The sequence below is a fragment of the Haemaphysalis longicornis genome, unplaced genomic scaffold (genome assembly GCF_048455015.1).
Source record: "Haemaphysalis longicornis isolate Haplotype H1 unplaced genomic scaffold, Haemaphysalis longicornis Haplotype H1 scaffold_3, whole genome shotgun sequence".
Lineage (NCBI taxonomy): Eukaryota > Metazoa > Arthropoda > Arachnida > Ixodida > Ixodidae > Haemaphysalis > Haemaphysalis longicornis.
In genome coordinates, this window is record NW_027526335.1 from 95,275,138 (window position 1) to 95,287,041 (window position 11,904).

General features: G+C 49.6%; 1 protein-coding gene across 2 annotated transcripts in view; it reads right to left on the minus strand.

The window, feature by feature from the left end:
* The window catches only part of LOC144174892 (alpha-tocopherol transfer protein-like), a 43,129-nt gene that overhangs the window by 10,889 nt on the left and 20,336 nt on the right, over window positions 1–11,904 (minus strand). For both annotated transcript variants that reach the window (XM_077703861.1, XM_077703860.1), the window contains exon 3: window positions 3,918–4,169. In XM_077703861.1, coding sequence (XP_077559987.1) covers window positions 3,918–4,169 — 252 coding nt within the window. The remainder of the gene's footprint in view (window positions 1–3,917; window positions 4,170–11,904) is intronic.

Sequence of the window (11,904 nt, forward strand, 5' to 3'; positions counted from 1 at the left end):
CAAGTTTGGTTTATTCAAAAGATTGCCTCGTTAGAATCATACTGACACCACTTTTAACGTAAACTTCGGTCAAATAAGCTACATAATTAGGAAAAAAGGAAATGGCCATGCGACCCACCAGCTCATTTCCCGCAACAGAACCTATGATGTCATTCGAGCCAGCTCTGCGATTGGCGGAGGCCGGCAGAAGCAGACGCAAATTAGGTAGAGTTTACAAACTAGCCGAACGAGCGATTCGCGCGCAAATTTAGGGCACATTCTTTACAAAGGAATAAGAATGATGGGACAAACAGTGGAAGTTACGAAAGCACATGTAAACATAGAAGTACTGATGCGTACTGCTGTTCGTACTGCGCACAGCAGGCTTGCTTTAGCTGAACAGCACTACGGGGCTTGGGGTTGTCTCAGAAGACACTGGCCGATTGACGCAAGCAACGGTGTCTTACGTGACCACATTTGTCGAGCGAGCCGAGCGAGCACTGTTTCAGGGAACGAATATTTTCTCCCAGAACAAAAACAAGCCAGGTTTAAATACGGGCAAAAACAAACCATACGCTTGCCACGGTATGGTGGCGCCATCTTGGTTCGGGAAACGTAAAGAAACGCGGGAACAAACCAACACCGCTGTAAGGGTGGAGACAACCTTTCAACGGTCCTGTGCCGCCGTGATTGGGCCAACGTGCTCAACGCGTTATTCTTTTTGTTTCCCACGAGATCTAGCAACGCGAATGAGACAATGATTCAAACTTCTTCAGTAAACCGCGTTGCGGCGATAATTTTAGCGCTGTTTTGACACAATGACTTGCTTCGGCGGCGAGCGAGCGACCCAAAATGGCGGCGCCAGCGTATACGTGCATGGAGGAAAGAATACTCAGGAGAGGCCCCTAGCATCCCAATGCATTGCGAAAAGTGTGGAGGAAGTGATGTCATTTTTCTTGAGCCCATGGACAATGTTGCTTACTTGTTTACAACTGTGGCGGCCAAATTTGGGCGAATAGCACGGACAAATTTTTAAGGCGCTTGGTATTTGGCTGCCTCGCTACGCTTGCAAACCAGCGCAGTCACTACGACAAACGTTTTTAGATTAGGCCAGTTAGAAAACTCCGCCGTCAGAAACGGCCTTAACTCATACCCCGGCCGCAGCGGCGTTTACGTCACGTCGAGATCGGCGGAGCGAGCCGCTGCCGCCGCCAGCGACCTGCCGGAAAAATCCCCTTCGCTCAGCGTTGGCGAGAGCCACAGTTCGTTCTTTGATCACTGTGTGTTTCTTCGTTGTGAAGTGAAGTGAAATTTATCGCTGCTGAGACGTAGCGCGCACAGACCGCAGTGATGTACCACCCCAAACAATGCTCCCGTCGTCTGCGTTCGCCATCCCGCGAGCCTGTTGCTATGACGACGACAAACGCTAATTTGGCAGGCTTAAGAGCTGCAAAATTGTCCTTCTATCTCAAAAATGAAGCCGTATTTCGATTGAAACTTTGGGTGAGGGTTAGAATGGGCAAATTGAAGGCGAAATCAACAGCTTAGAACATGGCATCGCATCGAGGAATTAGCGACGAAGCTGTTTTCTCTTCGAAGCGGGAGGGCACTGCGACGCCATGTTAGTCAAATGAAACCGGAGATAGCAAAGGATGATGGGATAGAGTGCTGGGCTCCGTGGGCTCAAGTCATGGCGGGACTCGGCTTCACAAATGTGACGTCAGGGCCTCTCCTAACCTTTTCTTTCCTCCATGTATACGTGTCTCTACCCTGTACGGCGGATGCGTGAATGAAGATATTCTAGGCTGCAGAGCGGTCGGTTCCTGTGATGTCATTGCAGACCCCGAAAACAAACGATTTAGCGGGAAAATCAAAATTTTAACCGAAATGGTTTAATTTCTCAGTGAATAAAGCACCGTTTGTACCCGGACAAGCGCTGGGGGCACTATAAAACACGAAATCTTTCGAATAAAACCAACTTGCATTTTCTCTTCATGGCTCCTTTAAAGGGGCACTCACACAAAAATTTTGCATCTTACTTTTTTTGTTGCGATAAGTAGCTAGTGACCTACTTATAACCTGTAGAAACCTCATTAGCTTCATCGTGCGACGGTTGTTTAATTAGAGGCATTTTCAGTGCGGCCAGTCGCAGTTTCGGTTTCAGCGGGTACCGTGAAAGATGGATTTTGTGTGAACAAAGCTGATCGTCGGAGGGATATCACACAGCAGAGCTGCCGTCGCACTGTCGAATTCGCATCGCCGGCAGCTTCTGCGAATGCCCCCACGTACTGGTTTCGTGAGCCGCTTAATTAAAAAGCGACCGTGGACGTGACGCAGGCGCTGCGAGTGCAAATGCTACCGCGGCTAAAGAACGACGCGCGACGCTCGAGACAGTGGGTGGCAAGACGCGCTGGGAGCAGCCGGCCGGTCTGCCTATAGGTCTGCCTACAGATGTGTTCGGCTTAGCACTGCGGCGGATATTCGATTGCCGCTCTCGTAAGCGGTGCAGATGACAAATTTTAATGCAACCCGCCATCGCATCACTAACTCCTTTCTCATATAAGCTGCCATGGTTGGTACTTGGCAGCGGTAACGAGCTATCACTCGAGCTACCTGCGCCGGCCTGGGCCACTTCGAGGCCGTGGCCGCCGCCTGCACAGCGACCGTGCGGCTCACTCAGTGGGCTTTTCGTGTCTCAGGCGCGTTTTCGCATTCAATGTAAACAAAAAGTAATAGAAACAGAGTGCCTGGAATCGCTCTAGAACTTTGGTCGCGGCGAGCTGCGCGATGAGCCGATGAAATCACGGCGCCTCCGCCGCCAACGATCGGGTCGTTCGTTCTCGAGAGCAGAAGCTCCGCCCTCCGGCCCTCCGATTGGAGCGGCGAGCCGGGCGAGCCGGCGAAAAACGTTGGCAGTGCGGAAGCGGCAAACACAAACTCGTGACGTGTTTGGATGTTGTTTATTTACACAATATCCACGGGATGTCGATTGCGCGTGGTCCTCTGCTGGCTGCTCGTTTGCGTTTCGCACACTTTAAAATTGATTTTAAATCTGTTCTAGGCTGTATACGCCGCTGATATTTTGCAGATGATGTATATGTGTTCACACCAATCTATCTCCGAAGTTATCTCGCCTTCAAAAGTTTGTGTCAGTACCCCTTTAAGCGGTGGATACAGGGAGCCTCAGCCCCGGTAACCTCTCGAATTTTTGTGCGAAACGGGTGCAGTGCTGTACCTTTGAAGATTTTATTTTATGTCCTAGGGCGCTCTCTCGCAAAAGGAGAAAGATGCGGCTCAGGCCTTAGAATTGGTAGCCACTTATCGATTGAAGCATGAAGTTTGTAGGGCACAGTATACTTTAACCCCCTGTATACCTGCTAACCCACTTTGCTTGTTACTGTGCAGCATATCGGTGCTTTTAAGTAAAAAAAAATAAGGAACAAAACTCCTGTTTAGCGGATATAGTTTCAGCAGACAAACAGCCTTCTTTGCCTCCGTTAACATTACCGCACCACTAATTGAGAAGCATGTCCTCGATAAACGCAGTTGCAATTTATAGAGCTTTTGTGCTGCCCTGCAGCATCGCAACCGAATTTCCTGTGAATCTGGGACTTCGATTAGCCTATGCCGATCTCGGGCCTGCAAACCACTCTTACTTCGCGCCTTGTAAACACTGTGAAATATTGAAATATGCCGCCACATCTCCTGCTCACACCACACACAAGAAACATTCCACACGCTCTTTGCACTGCACGACATTTTCCCCCTAAATTATTTTCAAGCCACTAGGGAACGGGATACGGTTACGTAGGAGCTTGAAACGGTTTCAGAAAAGCCACGCCATAAAACATCTCAGAATTTGTCAACTCATGCTCCGTATCTAAAAATAAATTAAGCAATGCAGCCTGAAAGAAGAAAGATGAAGTTAGTGCACTTACCAAACCTCATCATGGCCACCCCCCGTCCTTCAGGGTCTTTTTTGTGGGACACAGTTACCACCTGGTGCTCTCTGCACAGTTTATTGAAGACGGTGGAGAACGAATTTCGGTCTTCAAACAACTCCGGCGAGGCCCTTCGAACTTTGAAGTATTTCCTAATGTTGTTCAAGGCTTTGGCAACGTCGTACTTTCGAGCTCGTAGAAATTTGATGAGGAACTCTTCGTTCGTGGGGCAATCAAGCAATGATTCTTCTGTGTATCGGGAAAGAAATGGCAGAACAAATGTGGAAAGCATAGTCAATTGCTATATCTTGCTCTCAAGGACAATTTAAAAAATTGGTGCAGCGTGCACTAGTGGTGAAAGGCTAGAGAAACAGCAGAGCTGGTGGCCCCTATCCCTTCCTCAGAGACCCGGCTGTTGCATCTCGCTTTATTTCCGAACTTGCCGCTGAATGTTCTCCATGACTGGCAGGCCAGGATCGTTTGTCCACTTACTTTCACATCTCTCCCAAAGTAGACCCCGTTAGCACGCGCTAGAACCGGCGGCTACTGGCTTCGCAAACGTGAACTGGCGAGGATAAGAGCTCGCGAGAGCTCATGCCACGAACACTAGGCAGGGTGTTCTGGAAAGTCGAGCGGTGGCGGCGCGCGCGCGATGACGTCATGGCAAGGAAGACTTGGCTCCATCTAGGCGGCTAAACGAAGGTCGTTGCGGGCGGCACGCGCCAGTGATTTTCTCTTGAAATTTCTTGCGAACACCAACAGGCCAAGCTCAAGTTTACACAGCTCTGCTGTTAAAATGAATACATTGTTCGTGCACATTGCGTGCCCATTTTGTTTTCAAAAAGCTTATGGGCGTCCAATCTACGTCAGACCTTGAATATATATATATATATATATATATATATATATATATATATATATATATATATATATATATATATATATATATATATTTATATATATATATATATATATATATATATATATATATATATATATATATATATATATATATATATATATATATATATATATATATATATATATATATATATATATATATACAAATAATGTAAATAAAGACAACACAGACACATGTGAAAAATATTTAAAAAATGAAATTTCTCACTAACGTTTTAGGAAGAGAAAGAGAAAAAAAAGAAAAACATTTTGTACATCACGTGGTTCAAACATGAGAGAGTGGTACATATATACCAAGAGAACATTTTACAGTAAAAAAAAAGCCATGTTCTGCAAAATTTCGCCTCTGCTGAGGCTCGCACACAGGCCGTTCGCACCAGAACCCACTATTCCACTCCTAGGCTACTCAGGCCTAACACTGGTGTGCGATAGCTGTGGCCCAAATAAATAGGTTGTATTCACTGGCTTGCAATGCATGTGTGTGCGACGCCATGCTCGTGTGTGTGCATGTGTGAGCTTCGCATGTGTGTGCGCCGCCATACGGTGTGCTGCCACAGGAAACCATGTGCGTGCGCCACCATTCTTGTGGCCAAGAGTCTGTTGCTAAAGCGACGTTGTGCGCCCGGCCCGCACGGCCCGCAGAGGAGGCACCCCTCTTCTCCTCCACGCCTTTATAACAGCCAGGCAGGCCACGGGCCGCGCAGACTCCATTCGGCCGACGCACGCATGAGGCCGTACCACCGAGATCAAAAGCGAAGGAACATAGGAGTATAGGTTTATTCCTTTCCCTCTAAGCGACGTACCACAAGTGTCCCTCTCCGCGTCGGAATGCGCCCTCAGCTGTCGTGGTGCCACCGCACGTATTCGCATAGCCATTGGGTATCGCGTACCGTTTTTAGCCATCTGGCGTTCTCCCTGAGAAACGACGGCAGACACGCTGACACAAACGCCAGAACCTTGACGTTAACTACTGTGTTGTGTAGCGTCCCACAGCCTACCTGTCGCAAGACACGATAGAAGTAGCCGGCACAGATCAGCTGACATCCAGCGCCTTCCCTTCCGGAGTTCGGTCGTCGCTTCGATGCTCAACAATTTCGGGCCAAATAAAGTATTTTGTCTCTCTCTCGGAGCTGAGCGGACGTGTGGCCCGGAGTTCGCCCTGGTGGTGTGGGCCGTCGATTGCCAGCTCCCACTCTCCAGTACCAATCCGTCGGCCAACTCCATTCCAGCGAGCTCTGAAGAGGTTGGAAGCGCCGCAGACTTCGCTCCTCGTGACATCAAGCTCTCCTCTACGCTTTACCGTTCCTTTCGAGGCTTCTAGTCTCCCGGACGCGGCATGACGCCAGTTAGTAGTAGTAGTGTTCGAGGCGTGTTGTGTGCGACGGGATAAACCACAGTGGAACTACTCCTCTCTACTATTTCCTCGCCTTTCTAATCTTTACCCTTCTCTATTCTCTTCTAGCATCACCACAAAATGTCGCTGCTATTATCACATCTGTCGTAGCCACCGGCGAAACAACGGATGCGGAGTGCTCGACGGAGAGCACCATGTACATTGCGTTCCGCCCGCAGGGTCGAGGGATCGGAACCAGGCGCCGTATAGTATTTTTTTTTATATAGTGTGAATGAGTCAATGATATAAGGCGCGTTCGTAGCCTCCCATTCTGTGTCGGCTTTGTGGCGCGGTGGTACCACTTGAATTTTTTTTACCTGCAGTATTTCTCAAAAGCTGAATCAAACCTTGCCTGCTTTCTGAGTGACGCCAGCAAGTACATACTTTCACGTCAACAAATGGATGCCATCTACTTCGACTGCAGCAAGGCCTTCGACCGCGTAAACCATGATTTGCTCCTTCGCAAACTGTCTTCTTATGGCTTGGCTCCTGCTTTCTGCGAGTGGTTTGCAACCTACCTCAAACAGAGAACAAACTTTGTTCAGTACGCTGGTGCTAAGTCTCGCAGCTTCACTGTACCGTCCGGGGTTCCCCAGGGCTCTATTCTCGGTCCTTTATTGTTTAACTTATTTGTGAATGATGTGCAGTTAATCATAAAGCATTCATCTCTATTGCAGTTTGCAGACGACATGAAACTCTATCGCGCAGTGGGATCACAGGCGGACTGCGCCCAGCTTCAACGCGACGTACAAGCAATCTCCATCTGGTGCAAAACTAACTACTTAGATTTGAATCCATTGAAGACCGTTACAATTACATACACTCGAAAAACCTCTCCTTTAACCTTCCCATACCACGTCGACTCTCTGACGATAAGAAGAGTAAGCGAAACACGTGATTTGGGCGTTCTGATGGATTCGAAACTACGATTCACACCGCATGCAAACTACCTCGCACGCTCATCTCTTCGGAATTTGGGCGCTATCTCTCGTGCAACAAGGGACTTCTCAGGAGGTTCGTGTTTCCTTGCTCTGTACAAAGCCCTTGTACTCCCAAAGCTGGAGTTTGCATCGGCAGTCTGGAACTGCATGAGTGCGTCGTCGTCTTTGCGCTTGGAAAGGGTTCAGAAATGGTTCACGCGCATCTTCTCTCGCCGCTACACCCTACACGAGAAATACGCTTACAAGGATGTCATCAAGCGGCTGAAGCTCGAAGAACTGCAATCTAGACGCACAAACCGCGATTTAGTGTTTTTGTTCAAGTGTATCCACTCCAGATTCGACAGCCCGAAATTAGTGAGCTCTGTTCGGCTAAGGGCACCAATTCGAGCTCTCCGCCCCCACCTTTGCTTTGATGTGACCACCTCAGAGATGCTGTCTCCAGTGTGCCGTGTGCAACGTGTGTACAATGATGACTTTCGTGCATCTTTGGACGTCTTTTCCGGCAATGTTAACTTTTTTAAACGCGCCCTGAAAAATGCATGCATTTGAAGCCGCTGTTGCCCATTCAGTATGGTATAGAAGTTATCTCGTGTTCGTCGTGTTTTCCGTTCCCTTCCCATTTTCTACACTTGCACCGTTTGCCGTACACATACTTCCGTGCACCTATGTATGTGTGTCCGCAGGTGTGTGTGCATGCATGCACGTGCGCATTTGCCTGCATTTGTTCACCTTCACATGCACCCGCGTGGGCATGCGTGTATGTATGTTTTGTTTGCACTCACGAGCGTATGTGCCGTGCATACATATAAATTTTGCTTTATATGTACTTATTACCAGTATCCATGTTCCCCAGTAAGTTACGACGGTGGATTGTACTGAACTTGCGTGTATGCCAATGTACTTTGTAGTATACCTTGTCACAAGCCCTGTCTCAGCGCGTGCTAATGTACCTGACTGTAATCTCAATTCCTTAAATGTATACATTGAGTGTGTGTGTGTGTGTGTGTGTGTGTGTGTGTGTGTGTGTGTGTGTGTGTGTGTGTGTGTGTGTGTGTGTGTGTGTGTGTGTGTGTGTGTGTGTGTGTGTGTGTGTGTGTGTGTGTGCGCGCGCGCGCGCGTGTGTGTGTGGTGTGTGTGTGTGTGTGTGTGTGTGTGTGTGTGTGTGTGTGTGTGTGTGTGTGTGTGTGTGTGTGCGCGCGCATGCGTGCGTGCTTACGTGTGTGTGAGTGCGTGTGCGTGCCTGCGAGCACGCGCGTGTGCGGTGGTACTATGTACTTTGTGATCCCTGCACTTCATAACCAGTCTCCATGTTTTACCGTTTGTTTATCTGTGTGTCGCCCTATCCTTTTTGTGTGCACCACCCAAGAAGGCCTAGTGCTGTTGGTGGGCACCACCCAATAAACAATAAACAATAAACATCTCATTTTTTCCTTGTTTTGTTTTTCTTTTTAGGTGCCAATGGGAACTTGAGGACAAAGGAAGACAAGGGACGTTCCTGGAGCAAGGTACATCGCAAACAGCAACAGCTCTACGCGGTTTATGGGCTACTGTTTTGGGATCCTGCATAGTCGTGAAGACAGCCTTCAAGCAAGGGATCTTCGAATACGTCTGCTGCGTTGTATATAATAAAAATGAAGCCTGTGTGCATGGATAATACAGTTCCATGTCAACGCGCGAGAGTTGGCAACATAGAGATGTCCTCTGTAAAGATATGAAGAGGCAATAAAAGGGAATGTAAATTTCCGAAATATCCTGCTGTAGCTAATCCAGCGCCATTGCGCTTGAATTTCAGCGCCATTGCGCTTGAATTTCAGCGCCAGCGCGCGCGATTTTCAGCGCCAGTACGCGCGATTTTCAGCGCCAGCACAAGCGTTTTCGAGCGGGCAGCGCACGCGTTTTCGAGCGCACAGCGCCGCTGGAAAACGCGCGCGCTGGTCCGGAAATCAGGCGCGCGCTGAGCGCTGCCCGCCAGCGCGCTGCCTTTTCGGATAGGGTAGAGCACCATGTACGTTGCGTTCCACCCGCAGGGTCGAGGGATCGAAACCAGGCGCCGGAAACCAGGCGCCAGAGGAAGTAGCAGCGAAACTTTCGCAAATCCCTCGCGACCTAACTGGCCTTTCGATAGACCAAATTCCGGATCTGATAGTGGAAAGAGCAATCCTTAGCGAAAGCCAGATTACAGATCTCACAGCTTTGATAACAGAACACTCACAGTTGTTCTCAAAGGTGCCAGGTCGCACCAGTCTTATGACACATGGCATAGACTTGACATCTCAAGGCAGCACAAGATGTAGAGCATACAGGTGTTCACCAAGGCAAGAAAAACTAACGAGGGATGCCGTCGACCAGATGTTGACGCTAAAGATAGCCGAACCGAGTGAAGGTGATTTCGTGTCACCAATGATAATTGTGGAAGCTAACGGAAAAGAACCGCGGCCTTGCATCGATTACCGTAAGCGTAACGCAGTGACTGTGACAAAAGTGTACCCCATACCACACGTGGAGGACTGCATTAAAAGAGTAAGCAAGACAAGGTACATTTCAACGCTCGACTTAGTGCGTGGGTACTGGCAAGTTCCACTAAGTGAACGAGCCAGTACATTAACTGCCTTCTCGACGCCTTTCGGCACCTTCCTCCCTCTGGTTCTCCCTTTCGGACTGAAAAAGGCACCATTTCCTATTTCAAGGCTAATGAACTAAATCCTAACAGGGGCGGAAGCGTTCCCACTTCCCTATCTGGATGATATCGCAGTATTTTCTTACTCTTGGGCAGAGCACATCAGTCACCTGCGCGAAGTGTTCGGGAGGCTCCAGAAGGCTGGACTTACATTGAAGGCTCAAAAATGCATGTTGTGTCGCTCAGAAGCCGACTACCTGGGACACAGAATAGGCCAAGGACACCGCAGCCCACGGGATGTACAAATTCTTCCGATACGGGAACTCGCCCGCCCAGAAACGAAAACAGAAATACGCACGTTCTTAGGGACGGTGGGTTATTATCAGCACATTTTCAAAGGTTTCTCGATGATTGCCAGCCCGCTTACAGACGCCTTGAAGAAAGATGCGCATAATCGTGTAAAATGGGACGCAGCGAAAGAGGCTGCTTTTGCTTCCCTCAAAGCTGCGCTCATAAGTCATCCATTCCTAGCCAGACTGGTCCACTCGAAGCCTTTTCTTGTGCAGTGTGACGCGAGCGAAAAAGGTTTAGGCGTAGTTTTAAGCCAGGAAGACGAACATGGACACGAACAGCCAATTCTCTACATGAGCCAAAAATTATCTGCTCAAGAGCAGGCCTACAGTACCCTCGAAAAAGAGTGCGCATGCCTGGTATGGGCTGTGCAGAAGCTTTCATGTTATTTGTCGGGTTCCGAATTTGTTTTGGTTACCGATCATCACCCCCTCACTTGGCTTCAACAGATGTCAAATAAAAACGGCAGATTGTTGTGTTGGAGCTTCAGCTTGCAGCCGTATGCATTTACGCTTAAGCGTAAAAAAGGATCCCTGCACGCAAATGCAGATGGTTGATCAGGGCTTTCGCTTCCTTGGCGTAAGACGGCAATGCTGCAGCAGTACAATGATTTTCAATTCATTACCTTGCCTTTGCAAGTAGCAGGTCCTTATTTGTCGCCAGTTCTGTTTTCTTTGGAAAGGTGCTGGGACAGTCTGCGCATCATGGTCTGGCCTGGCCGCGCTCGGCGGTGGTTTGTGGCGCTTGCGGGGGCTTGCTTTCTTGCCTATGTCCAGAATTCTGGCCTTGAGCACATCTCCTACAGAAATCCTGCGGCGCCAGCAGTTCTCATCCTCTACCTACAAGGCTTGACGTCTCATCAACTGAAAAGTCGTCAGACGCCACGCGGTCGCCTGCAATCCCGAAGACAACCCCGTTCAAGCTTCGTGCTAGGAGTCGTCAGCGGTGCTCCTACGGGGCCTCTTCCGAAGGGCTTTTAACCGAAGTGGCGGAAGTCAAGCGTGGCACGTTGCTGCCTAATTTCGGCTCATCTGGCGAACTTTTGGAGGGGAACACCCCCCCTTTCCAATGCATTCTTCCGGCGGGAAGAGCTGCTGCGCTGCACCGCAAGCGTGCCTTCAATCTGGCCAAGCGCCTGCACTGGAACGCTCGTGTTAGAACCAGCCGAACCGGCCGATAGCTGTGGCGCTTGAGCGCAGGTATGTTTGTACGTGTGAGTGTGCGTGCGTTCAATCAGCGTCGAAGCAAGACCAGTCGTTCGAAAGCGTCTGCTGTCGAGCGCACGTATAAGAAACGGGAGACGCCGGCCAGAACTGATCGGCGTTCTCGCGTGCCGCAGCGCACGTGGAAAAAAATTCACAGCATATCCACGGGGTGAATGATGATGAGTGGGCGAAGCTCCTGAGGGGAAATCATCGGTAAAACCGTGACTCTTCAGTGAAAGTTCGCCCACTACATCTGTGTCCGAACGTAACGTTTAGAAAGTCTCGCTTAAACCGCGCGTCGGCACCTTGGGGCTGAGCTCGCCTGATGCGTTTTGCAGACGCCTCACGAGCTCTCACTGCATCGGGGTCTGCCTGCCGATAGGCGCGCTTTCTCGCCGCTTCCCGTTCTCTGACGTTTTGGAGATCCTCTTCGCGCCGCAGCCGTGCCGCTTCGCGTACGGCAGGGTCCTCGCGCCGTTGCCGTGACGCTTGGTCCTCTCGTTCTCGAACGCTGGGAACTTGGCGGCGTCGTCGCGCAGCCAGACGACACGCTTCG